This window comes from Sorex araneus, chromosome 3, assembly GCF_027595985.1.
Source record: "Sorex araneus isolate mSorAra2 chromosome 3, mSorAra2.pri, whole genome shotgun sequence".
Taxonomy (NCBI): Eukaryota; Metazoa; Chordata; class Mammalia; order Eulipotyphla; family Soricidae; genus Sorex; species Sorex araneus.
Window position 1 is genome coordinate 90175093 of NC_073304.1, and position 26677 is coordinate 90201769.

Below are 26677 nucleotides of genomic sequence, written 5' to 3' on the forward strand. Positions count from 1 at the left end.
AAAATATAGAACAAGTTATGGTGATTGTACACCCCACCACTCAAAAGGAAGCACAGTACTTGGTAGTTCTTTGACTTCTGTAGGCAGCATATTCTATGTTTCAATCTAATTTTTACAGAGTAACAGAGGAAAAATTCCTAGAACCTATGGTGCAATCAGCACTTTTTCCTGAACTGCAGACCTGGAAGACCATATGATGTTATTTGTATTAGTGGAGGGGAAAGATACATTGTGCAGTGTGTGGCAAGCCTACTGGGGTCTTCAACAAGATCACTGTATGCATAAAGCTTACAGACTATTAAAAATAAATTCCTAGGCCAGAGAGATAGTACAATGGGTAAGACTCTTTCTTATCACATGGCCAACACAGGTTCGATTCCTGGTATCACATGTGGTCCTCCATGTGATATGATCCCTGAGCACTACCAGGTCTGGTCCTATAATAAAAACAAGCAAATAACAAAAAATCAATTCCTGTTATGCTCTGGGTGTGGTAGGAATGGAACATCTTATTATGCAACATCATGTATCTATGTGGTAAGAATCATCTGCAATTAATTGCATGCTATAAATCATTAGGTCACATGGACCTAAAAGCCACATATTTGGAAATGGCGCATCTGGATTTTGCAAAACCAGGTCAGAGAGCACAATTCTATGACCAGTGATTAGTTGACAAAGGGAACACTGATACTTTAGGTCCCATTACAAACTTTGCCACTTTTATGGTTTTACCCAAACTTGTCTGGGTAAAAAGAAATCAGTAAACCTTTGTCTTAATAAGATCTAATTAGAACAACAGAAAGTGTTCTGAGTATTTGAAGCAGCGAATTTAGTGAAGAGTAACATAGTAAATTGGTAATAGAAAAACCAAAAAATCAATGAGATGATGAAACAATTCATAGACTTGCAACGACAGACAATCTCTCTTCCCTTGGCTAGGTAAGAAATGGAATTTCTAGAATTTTGGGTAACTTGATATTACAGTTGCCAATTGTTTGGTTCTTCATTTCAAATCTAATCTTCATTGCCTATATTTCTAGGATGTTCCCCCAAATTCAAATTCATTTTACATGTCCACACTTCTAAATTGGGGTAGAAGTATGAATATGATGAATTCTGTTACCACAATTAGAGAACATCTGATGACAAAGGTGAATGACTTTTGCTAATGTAACTGAAATCTCACAGCAAATGACTTAATTGAGAAGGTAATTTTTTGGGGGGTGGGTTTGACTTAATTGATTCCTTAAAAGGGATCACTCTGAGATAAGAGATTCAGAGTTTGAGGGAACCTATTGCAAGAATGGCCTCCAGTTGTTGAGAGGAGTTCCTAAATGAAAGTCTACAAGAAAATAGGGACTTGGGCCAGGGATGTAGTTCCCTGGGAAAGCACTTGAGCTTTTTTTTTTTTTTTGGGGGGGGTCGCACCTGGAGATGCATAGAGGTCACTCCTGGCTCTGCACTCAGGAATCACCCCTGGCAGTGCTCAGGGGACAATATAGGATGCTGGGAATTAAACCCGGGTCAGCCGCATGCCCTACCCGCTATGCTATCACTCCAGCCCCCACTTGAGCTTTTGTATGTGAGAGCTTCTAGGTTTGATTCCCAACATCACAAAAATGTGAATAAAAAGTTGTGTGTGTGTGTTTTTTTTATACACATAGACATTTACAACTATTGGAAAAAAAGAAAAAGAAAACAGAAACATTAGTCCCTGCAGGCAACTTTATTTTGCCAACTGCCTTAACGAACTTGGAAGCGGACCCTTTCCTTTCTGAGCCTTCAAATTAGGATGCAGTCACTGATACCTTGATTTTAGCCCAGTGAGGTTCTAAGCAGAGAATCTGGACAAAATTGTGCCAGACACCTAACTCACAGGTTTGAGAAAACAAATCGGTATTAAGTTACTGAGCTTGTGCTAGAGTATTCAATGGTATCGAACAAATGCAGGCCTCAAATATTCCTCCTGTGAAGTCAACATGCAGATAATAAGCTTAGTCAGTGGGAGACATTGCAGTGGGAGTGCCCCCTTCCCCTTCTGGACTCCAGCGTACCACTCTCACCAGTACTCCTGCAGAGTGGTGGCAGCTCTGCAGCCTGCTGGTCTGCAGGGCACTGTGCCGTGTCACTTTCTCATGACTAGCAATACACAGCACCTCCCTGTGGGCAGTTTCACCCAGCATCTCTTAGGATGGCTTTAGAGTGAGCTGTGAAGTGAAGCATCTACCTTTACCTTGCTTCCCTTGGTGCCTCAGCAAATTCTGCTGATCTGGCCCTTTGCTTAACTTCACTATGAAGTTAGCAGTACCTGTTATTTCCAGAGAGATCTGGATCTTTGGTAGCTTTTAGAGAAAATGGTCTTTGGATATTCTCTCTCAATCCCGGAGTTTGACTGTTCCTTAGATTTTGCTCTTCTTGCATCCTTTAGAAAATTCGCCCTATTTCTTACTGTCCTATATTGTGGGCAGGTACATGTGGCAGTGCTCAGGATTAACTCCTGGCTCAGCACTCAGGGATCACTCCTCGTGGGACTTGGGGGACCATATGGGGTGCCCCACATTGAACCTGAATTAGCCACATGTAAGGCAAATGCATTACCTGCATACTATTGCTGTGGCCCGTGTGTGTGTGTGTGTGTGTGTGTGTGTGTGTTTTAAGAGGTCCACTTTCAACACTGAGGAATCTGGGAATGTTACTTTATATGACAAATGGAACTTTGCAGATGTGTTAAATTCAGGACTTTGAGAGTGAGGGATTATCATGGATTACACAGATGAGCTTCATGTAGTACCAAGGGTCATTATGAAGAGGGAGACAGGAGACTCAGAAGAGAAAAGGCGATGTGACCTGGGGCGTGATCCAAGAATTGGAGGTAACCTCTAGAAGCTGGGAAAGGTAACCAGAAGAAACACCTTGATTTTAGCCCTGTGTGGCTGATTTTGGACTTCTGGCCTCTAGAACTATAAGATGATTAATCTGTGTTATATTAAACTCTGAGGTTTAAGGACTGGAGTGATAGTATAGCAGGTAGGGTGTTTTCCTTTCACCTGGCTAACCCAGGTTTAATTCCTGGCACCCCACATGGTCTCACTCCTGACACCGCCAGGAATGATCCCTGAGCGCAGAGTCAGGAGTAAGCCCCAAAAAATTGGGTATGTTCCCCCATAACAAAAACCCCCAAACTGAGGTTTGTGATAATTTGTCATGACCGCAATAGAAAACTAATATAACATCATTTAACCCTTAAAATCTTTAGGTCTGTATCATGCAGTTTAGCACTTTACTACTATGTTCAATAATTCTATTATGTCTATGTAATATTCATATCATAGACACAATATGAATTTCTGGGGTAACAGAATTTTTAATTTATAAAGAATATTTTTAACCCTTACAATCACTATTCCAACCTTAAATATTTAGCATTTTTTATAATGTAGGAGCACTGCTATTTATTCAGCCATTGATTAAGCTGATTGAATTGGGCATGAACTCCACATATTTAGCATTTTTAAGTGTATTGTAACTTTGGAACATGACAGCGCCAGGACTAGTGGGGGGAAAGAAAGGGCCATTTTTAAGGAAAGATGTAAATCAACAGACTTTCTTGTATTTACTTCTGGGCACTGAGTTCCCAACTTATATTTCTGAGCTCTAGTTAACCATAGGGTTACTCAGATTCATGCTTAGTGGACAGTTAAGATACATTTGGCCTTTAACAAGTGCTTGTCTTGATGTATTGAGCGGAAATCTAGGGTACAGAAAGGGGGTAAAAGGAAAACAAAGTGGTCTGACAAAAAGTCCTTGTGTATTTAGTTGATTCAGTTTTCTAGCTTCTCCTTGCTCATCTTTCTTAACGCTGCCATATTGGGGGCTCTTTCAGGGGAATAAAGCCCATTGTTGTTATTGTTTTTGGCATATCAAATATGCCCCGGGTGGCTTGCCAGGCTCAGAAGTGTGGGTGGGATACTCTCGATAGCTTGCTGGCCTCTCTGAGAGGGATGGAGGCTTTTAGGGCAGCCTCTAATCGCCCCTAAAGGTGTTCCCATGGTTCACACCATATTTGAACCCCATCAAATATAGTGCGTAAATTATGGAAAATGAATATTAAGTGTCTTATGATGTGTTCGGAAAGCGGCCTGTAGCATGGTGGTGGCTACACGGAGCTGGAGAATTTCTATAAAGAAGACCACACCTTCAACAAGATCATTATCCATGATTTTAATGCCAAGATAGGACCGAGAAGGTCGTCTGAAGAACTCCACATCAGCACCCATGGCCTAGAATGGAATGAACAGGGTGAGGGTGAGAGACTGAGTTCATCATGTCAACCAAGACCATCCATGGTAACTCACAGTTACAGAAGGCAGAATCTAAATGTTGGACATGGGAGTCTCCTGGTGGACAGTTCCACAACAAAGTTGACCACATCATACTTAATAGAAGGTTTTGCCTGACCCATGTCTCTGTTGTCCCAAAATTCCAAACTGGATCAGACCACCGTCACCTTCATGCAAAATTCTACTTCACAGAGTGGGGAGAAAGAACTGCAAAGTTTGAGTAGAGAACTCCCAGAATGACCACCAACTGGGAGCTCTTTGGCACTATTGTGGCAACATGGGAAGATGCCATTGTTGACATCGACGAGGAATACGATCCACTGGTTCAGCACCTCCATGACTGTTCAAGGAATGCCAAGAGAGGGAAAGCCATAGATGCCTGTCTTCGGAAACTCTTGAGCTCATTTGCCAATGTGGTTTGGCACAAGCCTCAAGCAATCACAAGCTAACGTCTGAGCTCACAAAGTTGTGCAGAGATGCGATAAAGGAAGACCTCAAAGAGAGAAGAGCAGCAGTGTTGGCTGATGTGGCAGAAGTCAGGAAAAGTATTCACAACGCTCACCTGTCCTTCGCCAACTACCAAGATGACTGCCCTCTGACGTCCTGATGTATCTATCACATCTTCCAGAAGGGCAATGGAGAGGATTATTCACGACTTCTACTCGAATCTCTTCGACAGCCATGTCCACCTGCCCACATACCAAATTCCGCAGGATGGATATGTTGTTCCCAATGTTCTACTTTCTGAAATCTGACACGCCATTTCGTCAGTAAAGATGCATATAGCACCTGGTCCAGACAAGGTCAGACCTGAACACCTGAAGAATCTGCCGCCAGTACTCCTCAATATACTGCCTTGGCTCTTCACACACTACCTGTCCGAACACAAGGTTCCATCCCAATGGAAAACCAGCAGAACCCTTCTGTTGTAGAAGAAGGGAGACATCCATGACATCGGTAACTATTGCCCAATCTGCCTGTTGTCTGTCATCTACAAGTTGTTCACTCGAGTCATCCTGAATAGAATAGGCAGAACACTAGACGAAGGACAAAGGACAACCATGTGAGCAAGCCATGTTCCGAAAAGGATTCAGCACGATCGACCATATCCACACAGTGACTAAGCTCATTGAAATTTCTCGAGAGTTCAAGATGCCGCTCTGTCTAACGTTCATCCATTTAAAGAAGGTCTTTGATTCTGTTGAGACTGAAGCGGTCATCAAAGCCCTAGTCAAAATGGTGTTCAAACTCAGTACATCAGGATCTTCTGTGATCTCACCATTCTACAAGGAAGTAATCATTGATGTAAAGAGAGGGATTTGGCAGGTTGATACCGTTTCACCGAAACTCTTCAGTGCCACCCTTGAGAACGTCATGCAATGACTGGAATGGGAAGGAATGGGAGTGAAGATAGATGGTCGGCAACTATACCACCACCACTTGCTGATGACATCATTCTAATAACACCAAACATTAGCCAAGTGGCACAAATGCTGGCCGACTTTGACCATGAGTGTGGAAAGGTCGGACTGCAGCTGAATCTCACTAAGACAATGAACTAGTCCCTGATGTTCCTTTTGCTCTCAACAGAACAAACATCTCTGAATACAGCAACTATGTGTACCTGGGTCAAGAACTTAACATGAGGAATGACTTGGCGCCAGAACTGCGCAGGAGGAAGAGAGCAGTGTGGAACGCCTTCAAGAACGTCAAAGAAGTGGTTAAGAGGACGAGGAACCTCCAGCTCCGGGCACATCTTTCCAACTCCACTGTTCTTCCTGCACTAACATATGCCTTAGAGGCCTGGGCCCTATGAGAACAGGATGCTATTCCAAAAAGGAATCGAAAGAGCTATGCTTGGAATATCACATTTCACTCAAGTGAGAGAAGGAATCCAGAATTCTGACCTCTGTTGATGATCAAGAATCAGGGACGCTGTCTTGTTTGCCATGGCATCGAAAATCAGATGGGCCGGACACATAATGCAATTTAGAGACGACCGCTGGACTAGAGCTATTACCGACTGGATTCCACGGGTTGTCAAAAGACCACATGGCCACCCACCTATGGGATGGTCAGACTTCTTTGTCAAAACCCTGAACGAACATTTTGAGGTTCTTCATTTTCCTGGAGCAAGCAGATACCATTGGGCTACACTAGCATGCAACAGGGAGAAATGGAGACGTTACTGGCACCCTCTCGAGCAAACTGAAGATCAAGGGGATGACAAGTGATACAAGTGATAGTTTTCTAGCAAAGTTTTTCTATTTATTTCTCTTTTGGGTCACACCCAGTTAGTACTTGAGCTTACTCCTGACTGCCTCATGGATCCCTCCCAGTGAGCTCAGGGCACCAGATGGAATACTGAGGATTGACCCAGGGTCAGGAGCATGCAAGGCAAATGCTATCTCTCCAGCCCTGATCTAACATTGAAGTGTAATCATCATCATCATCATCATCATCATCATCATCATCATCATCATCATCATCATCTCGTTGATTGTCAAATTTCTCAAGTGGTCTCAGTAACGTCTCCATTCATCCTAGCCCTGAGATTTTAGAAGCCTCTCTTTAATCATCCTTTCCAATGGTGCTGCATTGGAGGCTCTTTCAGGGTCAGGGGAATGAGACCCATCATTGTTACTGTTCTTGGCATATGAATACACCATGGGGAGTTTGCGAGGCTCTCCCATGTGGACAGAAAACTCAATAGCTTGCCAGGGTCTCCCAGAGGGAGAACTAGGTTATAAGATGTCCAAGCTTCCAGGAACTTGGTTTTATAGTCTCAGGATGTTGGTCGTTGTTGGGATTACATGGCGCAGGGGGCAGTGTCTGGGTGTGACCGCCTAGCTACTGGAAAATGGGGAATCTGGGCGGAAGAGGCCCAGTCTTGATCTGAGGAGGCTTGGAGGTCTCAGCCCCACATCCCACACACCTGGGTTCCTCTGCTGGTTCCTTCATGCGTGAGGTTCGTCTGAACGTGTGGAGAGGGGCCTTGAGCATGGCTGTGGCCAGGCTCCAGAGGTCTTTGGCCTTGAAGCTCTGCTCGGGGCGGGGAGGGAAACCGAAGCCCACCCCCTCTGAGGGGCCAGGCATGGGGGCAAGAGACTCTCTGCATTGAAGTGTAAATGCTGAAAAAGAATATTCTCCAAATTTCTAACATGGATAACTCTTTTAAAAAAAAAGATGATAAGATAAGCAGTGTATGACAGTTTAATTTCATCTATTAAATTCAATTAACTTTTATTTTTAATTTAGGGCTTCACTTGGCAGTACTCAGGGCTTCCTCCTGGTTCTATGCTCAGAGGTGTCTCCTGGTGGTGCTTCAGGGACCATCTGTGGTGCCGGTGACCAGAAATTATGCATCACAGATTCTGATGTGGAGGCTAGATAGTACAGCAGATAAGGCTCTTGCCTTGCAAATTATTGACCTCGGTTTGATTCCTGAGACCCCATACGGTCTTCCATGTCCTGCCAGGAGTCACCCTGAGTGCAGAGACTGGAGTGTGCCCTGAGCACAGCTGGGTGTTCCATTCCCTCTCCAAGGAAAACAAAAACAAAAAACCTCAGATGTTGGCAACTCCAGAATTACTCCACAATGCCAGAATCATGACTGACTTTCAGTCATGTATCACTTAGGCTGAGCCTGGAAAGATAAAGTAGCATTTGGAACCGAATAGACTATAGAATATTCCCAACTTAAGCATGAACAAGAGTACTGTTGGCATGAAAGAATATAGTTTTCGGACTATGCTTGGATGAAATAAAGGATGTTTGATAGATAGTGCATTACTTTTCTATTACTGTGGTAATAAACCCTGTGTTGCCACATACTTCCAGCAATACACATTTATTAGCTTATAGTCCAGTAGGTCATAAGTCCGTACACGGTCTCGTTGGGATCAAATTAACATGATGGCAGAGCTGAGTTCCAGTCTAGAAGTGAATTCTTTTATTGCTGGAGGCAGCCTGGTGAGCCAGAAAGTGGAGGTGCGGAAGCCACCGTGGAGCTACTGGCTTCTGTGGCTGAGTGGGACACAGTGTCAGGACCAGCACATCTGCACCCACCCCTGTAGAGTGTGAGCACTCAAGTCCTGGCCCTACTCAGATCTCCTTAGCTCCGTTTCTATTTTTGCCAAAATGAATTTTAGAAGACATAGTGAAGCAGCATATTTTACTTAGGAAATGGAAGCAAGAAAAGAGAGAGGGAACTCTACAAAGTAAAAGAAAGAATCTTACATATCCCAAATCAGGATGCAGGGCAGGCAGGGAGGGAGATCTGAGAACTGGAACACACACACCACACCATGCTTTTGCAACGTTGGTTTTTCAGGATTCTTAACTGTCCCAATGTGCTCAGAAGTGACCCCTGGTGGTCCTCAGGGGACCATACATGGTTGCTGGGCACCACATGCAGAACCAACCTCTCACCCAGGATTTTTAACTGGTAGTAAGAAAAGTTACTGAAGGGCTGGGATGGGCTCAGTGGTAAGTTTGGTGCATGCCTGGCAAGTATGAGACTTGGGCTCCATTCCTGCACTGAGAAGGTCTGAGGAAAGGGCCCAAATAGATGAAGAGGTATGTGGATGGCATAAGTTTCTGTGACATGATGTAAATTCTACTTAAAAAAAAGTCAGTGCTGGAGCCTTAGTACAGTGGGTGGGGTGCTTGCTTTGCACTGGGCCAACTGGGGCTCGATCCCTGGCACTCCATATGGCCCCCTGAAAAGTGCTAGGAGTGATAACTGAGTGCAGAGCCAAAGTAATCCCCGAACAAAACAAAAAAATTAAAAAAGATAACATTGGGGGCCCGAGTCATACTACAGCAGGCAGCTGACCTGGGTTTGATTTGCCACACCCTGTGCCCCTCCAGGAATGATCCCTGAGAACAGAGCTTGGAGTCCTGAGTACCGCTGGGTGTGACCCCCAAACAAAAGTAAAACAAATACAGCTTTGGTTGCAGCATAGAGAATTGTTGGTGAGGCATTTTGGGGATAGCAACATAAAAAATTCAATCACTAATTTAGTCAAGGCAAGAAGAACAGCTCAAAGGGTGGGGATACATAGCTCATTTTATTTGGTTTGAGGCAGCCTCTACCCATTTCTAAGTGTTTTGCATAGAAGTAATTCATTCCACAGGATGTCTGCATGGGCACTTCCTACAACCGGACTGAACTTCCAAAGCAGTTGCGGTTTCCCAAGACATATACATCATGCATATACAGTTAACCTGGGAAGAACCGGAATCTTGAGTACTGGCAGCAAACCCTAGGCTGAAACTTAAAGAGCTAAACAGTGAATCACTCTCCCCCGCCCCCCTGTCAACATACCCCCGTTCCCACTTTTTATTTTTTACTGATGCATCGATTTACAGTATTGTGAATGACAGTTCCATGCATACAACGTTCCAACGTCACATCCTCCACCAATGATTTTTTTTTTAAAACGCCCAAAGAGCACGGAAAGCGAGCAGCCTTTGTTCCTAAGGCGTTACCTTGGGGCACAAGCTTGAAAAAGCAGTGCTTGGGCTCAGTGGACACAGCCTGACAGCTCGGTTCCCACAGCTGCCCCTCCGGTCACCCCAAGGCTTCCCCCGCGCGGCCGGAGAGCCCTGAGAGCTCCCCACAGCTGCCCCTCCCGGAACGCCTTGCCCAGACCGGGGCTGTGACGTCAGCGCTAAATCCCGGGGTGGGGAGCCGGGATGGCGCTAGGCGGGCGGGGTGAGAGGGTGGGGTGGGAGGGGGGGGGGAAAGGGTCCAGATGCGGCGACCTACGCCCCCCACCGGTCACGTGCCCGGGCCCCGCACGTTTCCGGGGCGTCACGTCCGGGTGCGGCGGGCGCCGGAGTCCGGCGGACGCTGGAGGCCTTGGATCCTGACTTCCTGCGTCCGTCCTTCCATCCAACTGCTGCTTCCCTGTTCCTAGCGGGAGGGATATGAATGTCTCTGAGCCTCCGCCCCCCGACGGGGTCCTGGCAGGGCCGGCCGAGGACTTGGGAGCCGGGGAGTCCACGCCCGGTACGTGAGCCAAGTGGGTGGTTGCCCTGGCCCGGCCCAAGGGTGGCGGCCGCTGCGGGCCGCGGCGGCCGGGAGTCCGGGCGTTCGCACGGCGCTTGCCGGCCGGTTGCGGGCGGTGTCTTTTTGCTGTGTTTGAGTGCTGATCCCGGTGCATCGCATGTGGTTGGCTAGTGACACGGTCGTGGGTGAGGGTGGCGTGGTCGGGAGGGCGGCCGGAGGATGAATGTAGCCGATATTCTTGACCTGTCGCTCCCGCTGGCTTGCTCTCTGCTCCCTCCCCCTGCGTGCACAGAGCTGATTCTTGATATCCCAGGGCATCCAGAGTGGTAACAAGAATTGATAGGAACCGTCTCGTAGCGCTCCCAGAACGGTGGTGTTTACGCGCCAGCCTTGGGAGTCTGGAGAGAACCAGAAGCGGGTTCTGTGCTGTGTGGGTCAGATGCGGAGTCCTGGATGGGAAGGTCCTGGGACAGGGGAAGTGTTACAGAAATACAGGGCTTATACCCTTACCCACTTCGTGCGCTCAGCCCGTCCGTGGACAGGCCTTTCCTCACTGAGGCCTGCAGTCACACTTGCAGAAGTTGCTTTTATAAACAAGCCTCCTTCGTGTCTGCAGTTCGTGCTGCTCCTAACACCTACTTACCTTCTGAGTTGCTCATTGGACGGTGGTTTTGCTCCAGCTTCCCCTAGGGCACGCACCTCCAAGCAGATGTCTGATGCTATTAATGGTGCCATAGAACTCCTCATGTTTTGGGATTTTGTAAAGTGATTTTCCTCTGGCCCAGTATTTAAGCTGAAGGATTCCGCTACCCCAGTTTCCATCTCCTCTTTTTCTTTTCACCGTACAAAAACAGTTGTAAGGCTGGTCCATTTCCAGCTTCTTCCGCCCATTCTATCCATCCTGCTGCTGGCTGCCACATCACTCAGGATAAAACAACAGCTATCTGATGTTGTATCCTTGCTTGGAAATCTTCAGTAGCTCCTTACTGCTGGTTAAACAAAAGTCTGTTCTACCAGTTTGCTGAGAATCTTCATAAGCAATCACATGGATGCATAACCTCACTGCTCCTTATAACTGGCACACTAGACACCCAGATTCCCTCTTTGCAGGGCAGGCCTATTTTGAAACAGGATGCAACCCTTCTAATCCTGCCTTAGAATTCTTACTCACTTGGAAACAGTATCCCTGAGGCCTAGTGGGCTCTATAAATGAGCACTGTCTGTCACATTAGGAAATCAGTTTTGCAGTTTCCATTTAGAAATGTATAAACCATCTTAAGTTTCCTGAGCATTTATTCTGCAGGAACTGTTACACAAACATGCAGACAAGCAAATTACAAAATGTGGAAGTATTCTATAGTTCAATCTTTTTGCACTTTGAAGTGCAAAAAACATGAAGTGCAGAAGAAAGAAGCTGCTGAGACTAAGATCTCAGAGCTAGAGATTTGCTTTCTAGTGGGGACCCTCGGCCTGTTTTGCAAATGACTATTTTCTCTCTCTGTAATTAGACAGTGGAGAGAGAGAGTGGGCTTGGACTCTGTCCTATCTTGGGGACCATCCCCTCATGACCTCAGTAAACCTAATATTATTTTCCAAAGGCCTCATTTCCAAATAACCTAGCTTTTCTTTATTTTTCTTCAAATAACCTATTTTGAAGGCTATTTAAGAAATCTCCAGAGTGACTCAGAGAAGTATTTTCACTTTTTAGATGATCATCCCTACCCTCACTTGTTTCACTTTTATGCAGTGAATAACACTTGAAATGAAAATTTCATCTGTTTTTCAAGTTTGTGCTCTGGTATCCACAGTTTCTTTAGGGATAGTTCCAGACTTTTATGGTGAAATTGATCTTTCCTTCTTCTGAATTTCCCTGACAGTTCCTGTTCCCTGACATGACTTATGTCCTGTGAGTTTGAGCCCTTTCAGAGAAGGGGATTTATTTATTATAATCTCAGAACCTAGTATATAATAGAGTTGGGCAGTATTTTTCTTATTTGACTAGGATAAGAGTTTTTTGTCCTTCAATCTTCCATAACAAGGAATTGGGTATAATAACTGAATGTCTGTAACTACATGAATTCCTTGCTTTTAGACTACAGTTTTAGAATTATTACCATCTCACTCCCCCATCCCTATTCTGAAATGAGAACCTATTTATTGAGCTATTATTGACCTATTAATGACCTAGTCGTAATTGACCTATTGCAGATGATTATTTGATCTTGGCTACTTTCTTTTTTTCCCTTTTGGGGAATGGGCTCTCAAATGATAGTCAGGAGGCCTGGGAACCCTTTTTTACCATCCTCAACCATTTAGAACCATATACAGTTCAGGGGCCCAGGGATGCAGTGGTGCTTGGGTCCTGTATTGCTGGGAAACTTCCCAGGCCATCCATCCATTGGTGCCGGGACCTACCTCCAGAACTGCACCTAGAAACTCTTGTGGGGGTCCTATGGGGTGGTGGGAATGAAACTAGGCTTGGCTGCATGTAAGACATGTGCCTTAACCCCTGTCCTATCTCTCCAGCCCTTGAACCTTGTTTAGAAATTGTCTTGAACTTTTCTTGGGGGAAAAGGAGTGATTGATGGGTATTCACTTCTGAATGTCTGGCACGATGCTTCTACTGTTATATTTCAAAGTATGAGGCATAGTAGGGACATCATACATGGATCTACGCAGAAGATAGTGATTGTACACTATTTCCTACTGTAAATTAAGATGCTGACTCTCAGACAAGAAGAAAAGTTTTTCCTTTTTCTTATTCTGTGGTGCTGGGAAGGGAACCCTGGACCCCATTCAAGAGCCAGTGAAACTGCTGAGTTTCATTTTCGAGAGGAGAAATTCTTAGAAAATCTTTCCTGATGACAAATAACAAAACTGCCTCTTTCTTTCACATGTAAGAAGGTGTAGTGAACTATATGCAAAATATACATTGACTTATATTTTTAGTTCCACAGATTAGAAAAAAATACCTTTAGCTATTTTTGCTATGTATACCAATGTATTTGAGTCAGCACATACAGTTTTACTTCCACAGATTAGAGGGGAAAGTCTTTTTTAAAATACCAGGATATGCTCAAAGGGCTTGAGCACAAGAGGCTCACTTTGATCCTTCACATCACAGGTTCCCCCGGCACTGCCAGGAGTGATACCCCTTCCGCCAACTAGCTGGGAATAACTGGCATGCACTAGTAGGTGTCACTCCCCAAATGCCTGCAGGCATTGCCAATAAACATACACACATATATAATTTCTGCATGCTTTTGAAATCAGAATTTCTTGCCTCAGTTTGACAACTTTCCTACTTTTATCTTTAGGTTCCTTTATTTATTTATTTAGGGTTACACAGCGTTGCTCAGGGGTTACTCCTGGCTCTGCACTCAGGAGTTACTCCTGGCGATGCTCTGGGTGCTCTGGGGACCACATGGGATGCTGGGAATTGAACCCAGGTCGGCCATGTGCAAGGCAAACACCCTACCCGCTCTGCTATCACTCCAGCCCCTAGGTTCCTTTAATAGTGACCCAGAATCTATAGCTCTCCTGTCTAAAGTATAACTTCAGAATTTTTCATGTTATTCTTTTAACCCAAACAATTATACCAGTAACTTATAATTTGGTTTTGAGAGGAAGCTCAGAAGATAAAAGTTTAAATCTGTAATAATCTCTGTGTATACACTGATTCATTGCTAACCACCTTTCTTTCCTCCATGTCAATTTGATTTCCTAAATTTGATTTCTGCTTGGGTTTAGGTTTAAGTGACTCTTCTCCAGATGAAGGGCTCGTCGAGGATGGGCCAGTAGAAGACAAAGCTGTGGAACAACTGGTGGAAGGATTGCTTTCTCACTATCTGCCAGATCTGCAGAGATCCAAGCAAGCCCTCCAGGAACTCACGTGAGCTGTCGCACCAGAAGGGCAATCATTTCCCCTCTAGCACAGTCTGTCTGGTTCACTAGTAAAGGTGTATGTTTTGTATTCAAGTACAACAGTTTGTCATGTTTAACAAATATTCTTAGTAAGGATAGCAACTGGCAGTGGAAGGTAGTGCTTAGTAACCGAAATGTGAAAAATAAAATTGACTGCTGAAGTATCTCTAGATCTAAGATTCAGTTGTTGATTTTGGTATTTCATCATTATTTTATGAAAGTATCACCTATTGGCAGTCTCACAGGGTGGGTGTAGACCTGTCTGTTAGTGGAGTTGGAAAGGGGGTCAGAGCAGTAGTACAGTGGGTCGGGCATTTGCCTTGCATGTGGCTGACCTGCGTTCGATCCCTGGCATCCCATATGGTCCCCCGAGCATTGCCAGGAATAATTCCTGAGTGCAGGAGTAACCCCTGAGCATTGCCAGGTGTGACTCAAAAAGGAAAAAAAAAAGCCTCCATGAGAGTTTTGGAGAATCTTTAAAAAAAATTATTGTTAAAATACTGAGTTTATTTCACATGTATATTTTCGTCTCCCCACAATTCCCATCTGTTTGATCACCTCTACTGAGAGTCTTTCTTTTTATTCAGTTGTGATTCATATGCCAGAAATTGCTAACTCACCCTTTTTTGAGATGACCCATTTTATATAAATAAATAGAAGCCATAGAAGTGGAATCAGTTAATGTGCACAATTTGCACTGGATTTGGATTCTAGTTCTGAAGCTGTCTTCAGTTTAATTTTTGTTATAAACTACCAGTATAGAAATTATGGAGATTGAGGAGTGGTAGATAGAAATTTAAATTTACTTTGTAATTAACATTGGGTACAGAAGACCAAGAGCAAAATATCTCTACAAAAGATGTTAAGGGCCAGAGAGATGGCTTCAGTTTCAGCAGTACATTGGTAAGGCTCCTATTTTATTTCTGATTGTACATTACCCTCCACCGCCCTGCCCCATCACTGATAGGCATGGCCCAGGAAGCTTCAAGTCTTATGAAGTCTAAATAGGTGGATCTTGGTAGTTAACTATCAGACTCTTACCAGGAGGGCCCCCCAACTCTTCTGAGCACAGATTGTGAGGCATCTCTCCCTCTCCCCAAAACTATATGTGTATTTGTTATTTTGTTATTTTAATTCAGTGTCTTTTGCGGGGTTGAGGAGGCACACACAATAGTGCTTTGAGCTTATTCCTGGCTCTGTGCTCAGGAATCATTTCTGTTGGTGCTCTGGGGACCATCTGTTTCTCCTTTTGTAAGTTTTTGATATTATCTTTCAAGGATTCAGTCTTTCCATCTAACTAAGTTCGTTGAGTGTTTGCTATCCTTTTAATGGTTGTGGATTTGGTAATGATGACTGCACTTTCATAAATTTTATTAGTAATTTGGTATTTTTTTCTTTTCAATTTTTGTTTCAGTTATAGCCTGATGTGGATGTTATCACTGTCCTTCAGTTTTGTCATTGCTGTTTTATTTTTTCCCATCACTGTTCCTAATGTACTCTTAGAAACAAATCATATCATGTTTACTTTGTTTATAATATTCCTTAAAATATTCCATTGTATGATGCTTGAGTGTCACTTGCAATCCTGTGATCCTAGCATTAATTTATAGGAAGAAAATTAGTATTATTAGGAAAGTTGGTTTCTCTCAGTAGTAGATTTTTTTATTTTTATTTTTTTGCTTTTTGGGTCACACCTGGCTACACACAGGGGTTCCTCCTGGCTCTGCACTCAGGAATTACTCCTGGCAGTGCTCGGGGGACTATACTATATGGGATGCTGGGAATCGAACCCGGGTTGGCCGCGTGCAAGGCAAACGCCCTACCCGCTCTGCTATCAGTCCAACCCCTATAGTAGACTTTTAATCAGTTTTGATGAAGAGCTTTAGAAGTTACCTTGACTGACCTTCTTGCTTTATAAATGAAGATATTTATACAAAAATAAACTCAATTTCTAAGATTACACACAACTGGTTATTGGCAGGCAATCTTGTGATTCTTAGTCTTTTTTTTTAATTTGTCTCTTTTTTGACTAATCCCTAATACATATTTTCCAACTCTACTTTGAAAAGTTATTGCTCGTCATTTCTTTTATGGGATTGTTGCCGTTTTCATATTTCAGTACTTTTTTGGGGTGGGGGAGGATCACATCTGGTTGTGCTGAGGGCTTACTCCTGGTTCTGCGCTCAGGGATCATTTTTGGGGGCTTGGATGACCATATGTGATGTCCAGGATTGAATCTGCTGAGTTCACCATGCATGGCAAGCATCCCACCTGCTATACTATTGCTCTGGGGCTCCAGTATTTCAATTCTGAAGGCAAGATAACATTTTAAACTTTTGGGAGGATAATAGAGTTGCTCAAAATAACAGGTAATAAAATAACATTAAAATTGACTAGTTATTAGGTTGAAATTGGGGAAAGGCAGATTTGGATTACCAGATTCAGTCACTGTCATCCCGTTGCTCATAGGTTTGTTCGAGTGGGCACCAGTAACGTCTCCATTGTGAGACTTCTTGTTACTGTTTTTGGCATATCGAATACGCCACAGGTAGCTTGCCAGGCCCTGCCATGCGGGCAAGATACTCTCGGTAGCTTGCTGGGCTCTCCAAGAGGGGCGGAATCAAACCTGGGTCGGCCACATACAAGGCAATGCCCTACTGCTGTGCTATCCCTCCAGCCCACCAGATTATCAGTAATTTAGAATATTATTTTGTAAAAAAATACGCTTTACCAAGTAAACATTGGAAAGTCAGTACATTTCAGCTTAATTTCTAACATTTCATTTGAACCAAGATGAAATGATTCCAGAACACATGGTATGTCAAGTTTATTTGGCTGTATGTTTTTCTTTCAGACAGAACCAAGTTATATTACTAGATACACTGGAACAAGAGATCTCAAAATTTAAGGAATGTCATTCTATGTTGGATATTAATGCATTGGTAAGTATGATTTTATTCATACAGCTTAATGGCAGTTTGTTTTAGAACTGATTAGTTTTATTCTCCCAACTTATTCTATTTTTTTTCTTTTTGGGTTACATTTGGTGATGCACAGAGGTTATTCCTGGCTTTGCCCTCAGGAATTACTCCTGGGAGTGCTCAGGGGACCATATGGGATGCTAGGAATCGAACCCGGGTCAGTCACATGCAAGGCAAACACTCTACCTGCTGTACTATCTTGGGGGCTCCAGGACCCCCAACTTATTCTTTTACATATATACTTAAGATCTTCTAATTGGTAAAATTTAAGTTTTAATAGGAAAACTTGATTTTTTTGTTATTATCTTAAATTGTTAGCTTTTGAGTGTTTGAATTTGTGATTGGAAATTTGAGCTTATAAAAACATGAAATAAATCTATTTATAATAATTTACAAAAGCTAAGAATAAGGAACTTCTGGGGGTACTATTTTTTCCCTAAGAAAAGTGCTTTTGGGGCAGAGAGATAATAGTATATCGAGTAGGGCATTTCCCTTGCAGGTGGCCAGCCCAGGTTTAATCCCCAGTATCCCGCATGGTCCCTGGAACACCACTAGGAGTCATTCCTGAGTGCAGAGCCAGGAGTAACCCCTGTGCACCACTGTGTTTGGCCCCAAAACAGAAAAAAAACGCTTCTCATTTTAGTAATTATTTGTTTTATTAATATTAGCAATTTAATTTTGGTCTCTTTTAGGTTGTGTGGCTTGTTTTGATATAGGTTATTAGCTCAGTTACAAATGCAGGCTTAACTAGTCCACAACATATAATTAATCCACTGAGTTACTCTTATTCCACACCTTACTTTAACAGCTTAAGGTATTTTACTGCAGAATTTCATAAATTCTGATTTTATCTCTAATATTTTTACAATAAATAAAATTGGTGGGGGCTGGAGTGATAGCACAGCAGGTAGGGCGTTTGCCTTGCACACGGCCGACCCGGGTTCGAATCCCAGCATCCCATATGATCCCCCGAGCACCGCCAGGAGTAATTCCTGAGTGCATGAGCCAGGAATGACCCCTGAGCATGGTCGGGTGTGACCCAAAAAGAAAAAAAAAATTGGTATATAAGAGAAAACAAAATTAGTTTCCTGGGTGTTGGAGCGATAGCACAGTGGGTAGGGTGTTTGCCTTGCATGCGGCTGACCCGGGTTCACTTCCTAGCATTCTATATGGTCCCCTGAGCACCACCAGGAGTAATTCCTGAGTGCAAAGCCAGGAGTAACCCCTGTGCATTGTCAGTGTGACCCAAGAAGAAAAAAAAATTAATTTCCTATGTGGTATTACTGTCTAGGTGTTGATTTTATTATATCCATGAGATCATAGTCTACAAATTATTAAATATCAGTGTTCCCTTCTAAGATGGGAAAATTAATTTCAGAACAAAGGAGTGTGGTTTTAGAAGGACATTTCCAAGTTGCATATATAAATGTAACTTGCACAAAATTAAACTGATTGAAATTTAGACTACTAGCATCTGAACCCAAATGCTTATTCTTCTCTGACTGAATTTCATCTAGTCTTACAGAACTTCGAGTTTTAAATGTTGCTATCATGATTCTGACTTCTGTAGCAAGATGCCTTAAGTTTAAACAAAATATTAGAAAATACATTAGATAGCACAAAGAGCTGAGCTCATGCTTTGCATGTTGGAATCCTGGGTTCCATTCCCGGCACCACATGGTCTCCGGAGTACCACTGAATATTGGCCACCTCTCCCCAAAATGAAACTAACCTTAAAAATCCAAATATTAAGAAATAAGACTGAACTATAATAAATGTCCCACTCTTTACCAAGTGCTATTCTCCCCACATTTTCAAAATAATAAGACCCACAGGAATAGTGCATTGGCTTAGAATGCCTGCTTTGCAAGCGTATGATCATGAGTTCAAATCCCCATTGTCATTATGCTGAACTTAATCCTGACTGCTCTGGGTTACCCAGCACTGCTACAAGTGATTTTGAGCCACACCAGAGCCAGGTGTGCGTAGGCACCACTTAAAGGGGTGCCACCCGTCCCCACCCCCATAACAAGCCCCACAACTAGAAAGATAAATAAGAAACACAGCTAGGAAATATCACTTCTGTGAGTTCATGTGACAGCAGCACAGTGTGATCCCCAGCGAGCACTGTAACTTTGTGAACCTCCAGTAAGTGCAAACCCTCGTGAGCATGTGTGCAAGCCTGCAGCTGAAGGAGTGCATACCTCAGGAGCACTGGGCTAACTCTGAGAACACAGCAACCTAACGTGCAACCCTGCTGCACAAGGGAAGCCCTACCATGTGCAGCTGGCCATCAGAACAACAGCAGCATCAAAAGCAGTGAAGGAACAGGAATTTGGTAGGGAATAAAAAATAAAACAAGTTGAAACTCAGGAACCAGCAACCTGCATGTGTGTAAATAGGAACCTCAGTTCTGTCATTATGTGGAGTGAATTCTGCCAGTAGCCTAAGTCAGCATTAATTATTTAAAAAGGTATTTCCAAGCTGAGGATATGGCTCAAGGGTAGAACACATGCCGAGCATGTGTGAGATCCTGGGTTTGATCCCTGGCACCACGTTTCCCCCCTTCCCCAGCATTGCCAACTGTGACCCCTATTAAGATCATAAACAACTTTCTCTGTGATGGACAAATAATGTAAGAGTTGTGAAAACCCCATTTATGTAGTGTAGCTCTTGATCCACTGGTAATACTTTTCCACAAAGGAGTCAGCAGGATTAGTTTATAAGAAGTAAGCAGAGGGGACTGGAGAGAGTACAGAGAGTAAGGTGTTTGCCTTGCATGCATCTGACCCAGGTTTGATCTCTGCATCCCCTAAGGTTCCCTGAGCCCACCAGGAGTGATTCCTGAGCACAGCTGGGTGTGGCCCCAAAGTAGAAACAAACAAGTGAGCAGATAGAAAGGAGGACTTCTGGAATAGTTTGTGCTGGACTTCAACTTTTCAGTATTTCAAGCTACAATTCCTTGAGTTAAGATCAAAGTGATTCTTTTCCAAAATATAATCTTTGAAGCTTTGAAGGAATAATCTGATGAAAAAGTGTTATCACTGCCCCCCCTACATGATTCTGGAGGCCCTAAAGCAGTTGGTCTCTGTTTACAGATGTTAGACCAGCACTGCAGTGAGGTGAAAGCTCAGAAATGATGTCTGCCAGCTGTCTATTTTTTTATTTTTTATTTTTTGCTTTTTGGGTCACACCCAGCGATACATAGGGGTCACTCCTAGCTCTGCACTCAGGAATCACCCCTGGCGGTGCTAGGGGACCATATGGGATGCTGGGAATCGAACCCGGGTCGGCCGCACGCAAGGCAAATGCCCTACCCGCTGTGCTATTGCTCCAGCCCCAGCCAGCTGTTTATTTTTAATAATAAAATTAAATTGCGGAGGAGTTTGGGGGTTTTGCTTGGAAAGACTTTAGTCTTCTCAGTTTTGGAGTTTTTTTTTACTTTCTTGGTTTGCTGGTTAGAGGACAGAGATGAGGAAGAGCTTTTATTGCTCCTAGAATCATTCATCCTCTAACATAGCGAACCCTGCACTCCATCTTGCAAACAGCCGCTGTCTTTGAGTCTGACTTCTCTGTGCAGTGTTGAGACTGTGACTGCTGCTTGGTAGCCTGAGCCATGAATATCTATCTTGCCAACAGAGAAGCAAAAGTGCCCCATGAAAAAAGTGCACCATAGAAAGTTCATGCTTTCTAGCAGTAGGCAGCAGACTGTAGGAAATAAAATCATCTAAATAGTTCCAGGCGTGTGAAGGAGGGCAAGACTACACTGACTACGTTTGTCTTCCCCACTGAGTTGATGAATAAGTATTTGTTGAATGGCTGAGTGATGACTGGATGAAGCAGACAGAATCAGTACTGTTGCTTATCAAAGGGTCAGAAACTAAGTCTCCTCTTAGCCTGAGGGGTTTGGGTTATTTGGGTTATTTAGGGACTGAAAACTGAAAGCCCCTCCCACCCCCTCACTCCCCCCAAACAGATCATCAGACTGGAAGTCAGCTGCCTCCTGAAGGGTGCTAGTCTCTCTCCTGACCCACCTACCTCATTTTGTTTCATTGGGGAGGAAAGTGTCCACACAGAGGCTGTTTCGCTTGGTCTGGCTTGGTCATCAGCCCAAACTTGTCCATAGAGCTCCCTTGTTTGGTTTTTCCTAATGGGCAGATGTTTCACTAGAACTGTCCTATGTATTCCCTTGTAAAGGATAATGTCTTTATTTTGTTTTCATTTTTTTTTTTGATCTGTTTGTTTTTTGGGGGCTTCGCAAGCGAGGCTTAAGAGGCTGTGGGGGTGTCTCCTGGCGATTCTTGACCAACCAGGCCTGTTGGGTTCAATATGAGGGCCCAAGAATGTAGTGTTGCTTTGACCCTATGGTACTGGGCATGACCTAGGCCACCCAGGTGGTGCTTGGGGACCTTCAGGCTGCAGTGCTGCCAGTGCTCAGCAGACCACTGGTTCCTGGAATCAACTAGTGTTGGCATCTTGCAAGGCATGAAATTGAGAACATTTTTGGATAATCTCCCAAGAATTATAGGATATCATGTTGCATGTTTTTCAAGCAAAATATTATTATAAACTATGTTATGTGTGTGTGTTTGGCAACTCATCAATCTAAAATGAATCAAAATCCTAGTGGTTTTCGAAGTCCTAAAGGTTTTTAAAATCCTAATGGTTTATTTATTTATTTATTTTGCTTTTTGGGTCACACCCGGAAATGCACAGGGGTTACTCCTGACTCTGTACTCAGAAATTACTCCTGGTGGTCCTCAGGGGACCATATAGGATGCTGGGAATCGAACCCAGGTCGGCCGCATGCAAGGCAAACGCTCTACCCGCTGTGTTATCGCTCCAGCCCCAATCCTAATGGTTTAAACAAAATTTAAATTCAGAAACTAAAATATGGAGATAATTAAGACTTTACAAAGTTTAACCAATTTAGGAAGAGTAAGCTAGAATTTATGCATTGACGTACTTTTTTGTTTTTATATTTTAACTTAATTTTTCTATTTCAACTGTACTTTTCATTTAATTTTTCCATGTTCAGTTTACTGAAGCTAAGCACTATCATGCGAAGCTGGTAAATATAAGGAAAGAGATGCTCATGCTTCATGAAAAGACTTCAAAGTTAAAAGTGAGTTGAAAATTCTTTAACTTTCTTTAGAAAAAGTAGATTCCATTTTCTGACCTTTTAAATGTCTATATAAGGTGACATACTGAATTCATGACACATTGTTTTCTGTTAAAACATACCCTTGAGGGGACCAGAGTGATACTGCAGTGGGTAGGGCACTTGCCTTGCATACGGGGTTTAATTCCTGGCACCACCTATGGACCCCAGAGCAGGCGTGATTCCTGAGCACCCAACCCCTGGAAAATATGCCTTTGAAATGCATGGTGGGCTCCTCTGACAGCTGGACTAGTCGGCTTGTATTTTTGGAATATGTCACTGCAGTTCTTAATACAAATTTAGAATAATTTTTGTGGGAGTTATTAAGGAGACTTTTAATCATCCAGAATGAATTTATAACTTACTATGAAATTTATTAAAATGTATTGATTACCGCATATCAAAGTACTATTAAATTAGATCATAACCTGAATCTTTAATTTGTCTGGTTTTGATTTTTTTTTTTTGACATAGAAAAGAGCACTTAAGCTGCAGCAGAAGAGACAAAAAGAAGAGTTGGAAAGGGAGCAACAACGAGAGAAAGAATTTGAAAGAGAAAAGCAGTTAATTGCCAAACCAGCTAAAAGGACATGAATAAAAGTTGAATATGTCAAGGGCATGTTTCTGTCCCAGATTCTCTGGGCTCAGATAACCTAAATGTAGACTGAAGTTAATATATAGTGCCTTATACATTAGTCTTGCAAAAATTTCTTTTCCAGAGTACTGTATCTCTATATTTTCATTTTAGCCTTTAAAGAAACTCCTTTTTCCTGTGTAGAAGACACAGTGTCCCATATTTATGTTTTTTTCAGCTTGTTTTGTTTAACATGTTGACGAGGCTTGTGTGTACCACTGATGGCTCACACTTGAATGTAGAATGTGGTTAAATTAACACAGATCGCAGTGCTGGTATCGCTGTGTTAATTTAAAATTTCACTAATTTTGCCTTGAGTTGTTTATAAATTGGAAAGTGATTTAATAGCCTGCCCCCTAAAATGGTTAAGAATTTGAAAATTTTGACTTCTTTGTGTGGATTTAAAAGTTACAATATCTTCCTTTATGAAATGATTTTCCTTTTCTGGCAATATAATACTGAATTTTGCCTATTTGTTTTTGATTGCTTTGTTAAGAAGAAATGCTAATTCTTTAATCACATATGCTCCTGAAAAAGAGATGGTGTAAACCTTCATGAAAGTATGGTAGGCGAGTGTCCAGAAAGTAATAGCATCTTAGACATAGAATAGGTGAGCTAGATGGAACCCTAGACGCTATACATTGTCTGCTACCTAAGCACTGTTGTTGTTTATTTAGGTCTTATGTAGCTTCTGCATTTAAAGAAAATTATATCTATTTCTAAAATTTGGTTGGAGGAGTGGAGCTGTCACACAATCAAGTATGTGTAAATATCTGTGATAATTAGTAATATATTGATATGCACTTGTTAAGTTGATAAGATAATGAGCTAAGTAATCCAAGTGGAAGATCTAATATATGTGTATATATATATATATATATATATATATATATATTGTTTATTCTCTGATTTCCTGTGTGGTCTTATTTGTGGCTACTTTTTTGTGCTTTTAAGAAATTCCTAATGTACTCCAACAGCTCAATTTATGGGTAATACAGGAATGGTGGAAAATTAGTAAATATCTTCTTTGCAAAAGAGGCAGCACGATACCTTCTATGTTTCCTTCTGACTTTCTGTGGAAACTTATTGTTTGCAGGAAATATTATGACATTCCATACTTTAAAATTGAGTATATTATTTACTATCTTAAGTATTTTCTATCCAGCTGTTCTCCAATCTCTGTTATATAGAGATTGTATAAAACCTGTAAAACTGTATAATTAGAATGTATATATTTTATGATCTATATTACACACTTGGTAAGGTGGAATTACTACCTCTGATCACATATCTTAATGAGGAAGAGGCATTAGATTCAAATTGAGTGCTAAGATCTCATGTGTTTAAGGTATAAATAATTAGTTTGAAAACCTTTCCCTTTAATGAATGAAGATTTTTCACAATTGACTTGACTTCATAGAATATAAATTTATTTTTCTTGAAAAGACAAAATGTTAGACACTATTGCATAGGACAGGATTAATTGGGGTTTGTAGGACATTGTCACCTAAAATAGTGAATGTAACTCATTTAATCACAAGAATTTACATTGTTTCTGAGAGTGGTTCCTAGACCAACTGCAATGCATATATAAAATGCTAGTTTCTTGTGGCTGGAGAGACAGTACAGGGGCAGAGCTACGTCATTTGCCTCGCATGTGACTGACCCTGGTTAGATCCCAGCATCACATCTCCGCCTTCCCCCCCACCCCACCCCCAAGAATCGCTGTGTGCTGCCAGGTGTGGCTGCAACCCCCCAGCCTCCTAACAAGATATTAAAGAAGAATAAAATTCTGAATTAGAGTTACCATTTTCAACCTATGAAACATTTATTTATTTCTCCTTTAAAAGAAATTTCCTCAACTGATTCTTGTGTAATGTAAAAGTTAGAAACTACTAGTCAAAGTGTTTAGGTCAGAGATTTCCCACATAGGGCTGCATTTCACTATCACCTGGGAACTTGAAAATACATATTTTAGGGTATTCTTTATTTTTGGCTGAAGAGCAGTTATGCTCAGGGCTAACTCCTGGCTCTGCACTCAGGAATTACTCCTGGCAGTATTAGGGGGGCCATATGGAATGCCAGAGATCAAACCCACATTAGCTGTGTGCAACACCTTGCACACAGTTTACCCGCTGTACTATTTTCTGGCACCCATTTTGGGATATTCTTTTTTTTTTTTTTTTTTTTTTTGCTTTTTGGGTCACACCCAGCGATGCTCAGGGGTTACTCCTGGCTCTGCACTCAGGAATTACTCCTGGCGGTGCTTGGGGGACCATATGGGATGCCGGGGATCGAACCCGGGTCGGCCGCATGCAAGGCAAATGCCCTACCCGCTGTGCTATCGCTCCGGCCCCACCATTTTGGGATATTCTTATTCATTAGTTCTGGGCAGGGAGGACCATGTAAGTTTTACAGATCTTCCCAGATCATTCTGATGCAAGAAGTCTACTTATAAGGATGGAGAATAGTTTTAGTTGTTTAGTAAAACTTGTTGGGTTAATATTTGAAATTCTAAACTGCTTTAGTTTAAAGTCAGATTTAAGATTGAAAATAGCAGGCAGGAAATAGATAAAAGTATTTTGGTTAATTGAACTCTGGTATTCTCTGTTGCAATCATGTTTATTGAGTGAATGGCAAGGTACGTATTTAGGGTTATATTCTTTAAAATTTTGAAGACTTTAGTATGGTAGTCACATGTATTAAAATTTACTTTTTTTAGGTCAACCATTAATCAGAAGTACCATCACTTTTGTGATTAAAATTTGAAACCATAGCTGTATTTCAGAAGCATGAAGACATATCTTACTGACTAAACTTAAATTAGTCTTGTATTTTTGTGTAAAATGATGAATTGGTACTTAGGAGGACTCTGGGGTTTTTTTTTTTGAAGGGGGTTGAAAAATGTACTCTAGTTTTGAAACCTATCATATCTGCACTAAACTAAAGTGATAGGAATTTGTATTTACTTAGCAATAAGGACTCATGTAAATATGCAGACGTTGAATGTAATATGGATTGTGTCTACAGCAAGATTGTGGGTGAATATGGTGTGTAACTATGCCAACTTTACACTTTCCAAGACTTTAAGTGTATAAGATGAGGACTACTTTCAATATTTGAACAAACGTAATAAAAAAAGATTACTGAATGACGCAGTGTGGTTTTTCAAGCACTATTTTGTACATAGCAAAATAGTTGTACATCGTACCCTTTTTCTGTTTAGTGTTTCTGAAATTTCACTTCTTTGCTTCCTCCTGTTTTATTTCTCTTAATATTCTGTGTTGATTACATCCTAAGATGGCAATTCCACCTAGGAGAAGAAGTCCACTCACTGTTTCAGAAATAGAAAGTGATAGTGTTGTGAAAATATTCTGTTTGAAATAACCGACCTCATAAGTTCTTTTCTCTGAGAATAAGGATAAGAGTGGTTCTTTAAATTTTTTAAAAGCACATGGGTGTGTTTATTTTCATTTTGGTTGGGGGGGCCATAAATAGCAGTTCTCAGGGCTTACTACTGGCTGTGCACTCAGGACTCACTCCTGGTGCAGTTCCGGGGACCATACGGGGTACCAGGGATTGAACCCAGGTTGGCCATATACAAGGCAAGCACCCTAC

General features: G+C 42.3%; 1 protein-coding gene across 1 annotated transcript; it reads left to right on the forward strand.

The window, feature by feature from the left end:
• The first annotated feature begins 9705 nt into the window (after positions 1-9705).
• On the forward strand, positions 9706-26210 carry BLOC1S6 (biogenesis of lysosomal organelles complex 1 subunit 6). The gene is made up of 5 exons (XM_004609639.2): positions 9706-10359; positions 14110-14251; positions 17138-17225; positions 22303-22389; positions 22900-26210. Exons 1-5 carry the CDS (start codon positions 10278-10280, stop codon positions 23017-23019), a joined length of 519 nt encoding a protein of 172 aa, XP_004609696.1. The 5' UTR covers positions 9706-10277; the 3' UTR covers positions 23020-26210.
• The last annotated feature ends 467 nt before the right edge of the window (positions 26211-26677 follow it).

Coding starts and splice junctions, on each gene's coding strand:
- BLOC1S6 (XM_004609639.2), top strand. CDS start 10,278: ATGAATGTCTCTGAGCCTCCGCCCCCCGACGGGGTCCTGGCAGGGCCG. Junction 17,226..22,302: donor TGTTGGATATTAATGCATTG/GTAAGTATGATT, acceptor TTCCATGTTCAG/TTTACTGAAGCTAAGCACTA. Junction 22,390..22,899: donor AAAAGACTTCAAAGTTAAAA/GTGAGTTGAAAA, acceptor TTTTTGACATAG/AAAAGAGCACTTAAGCTGCA.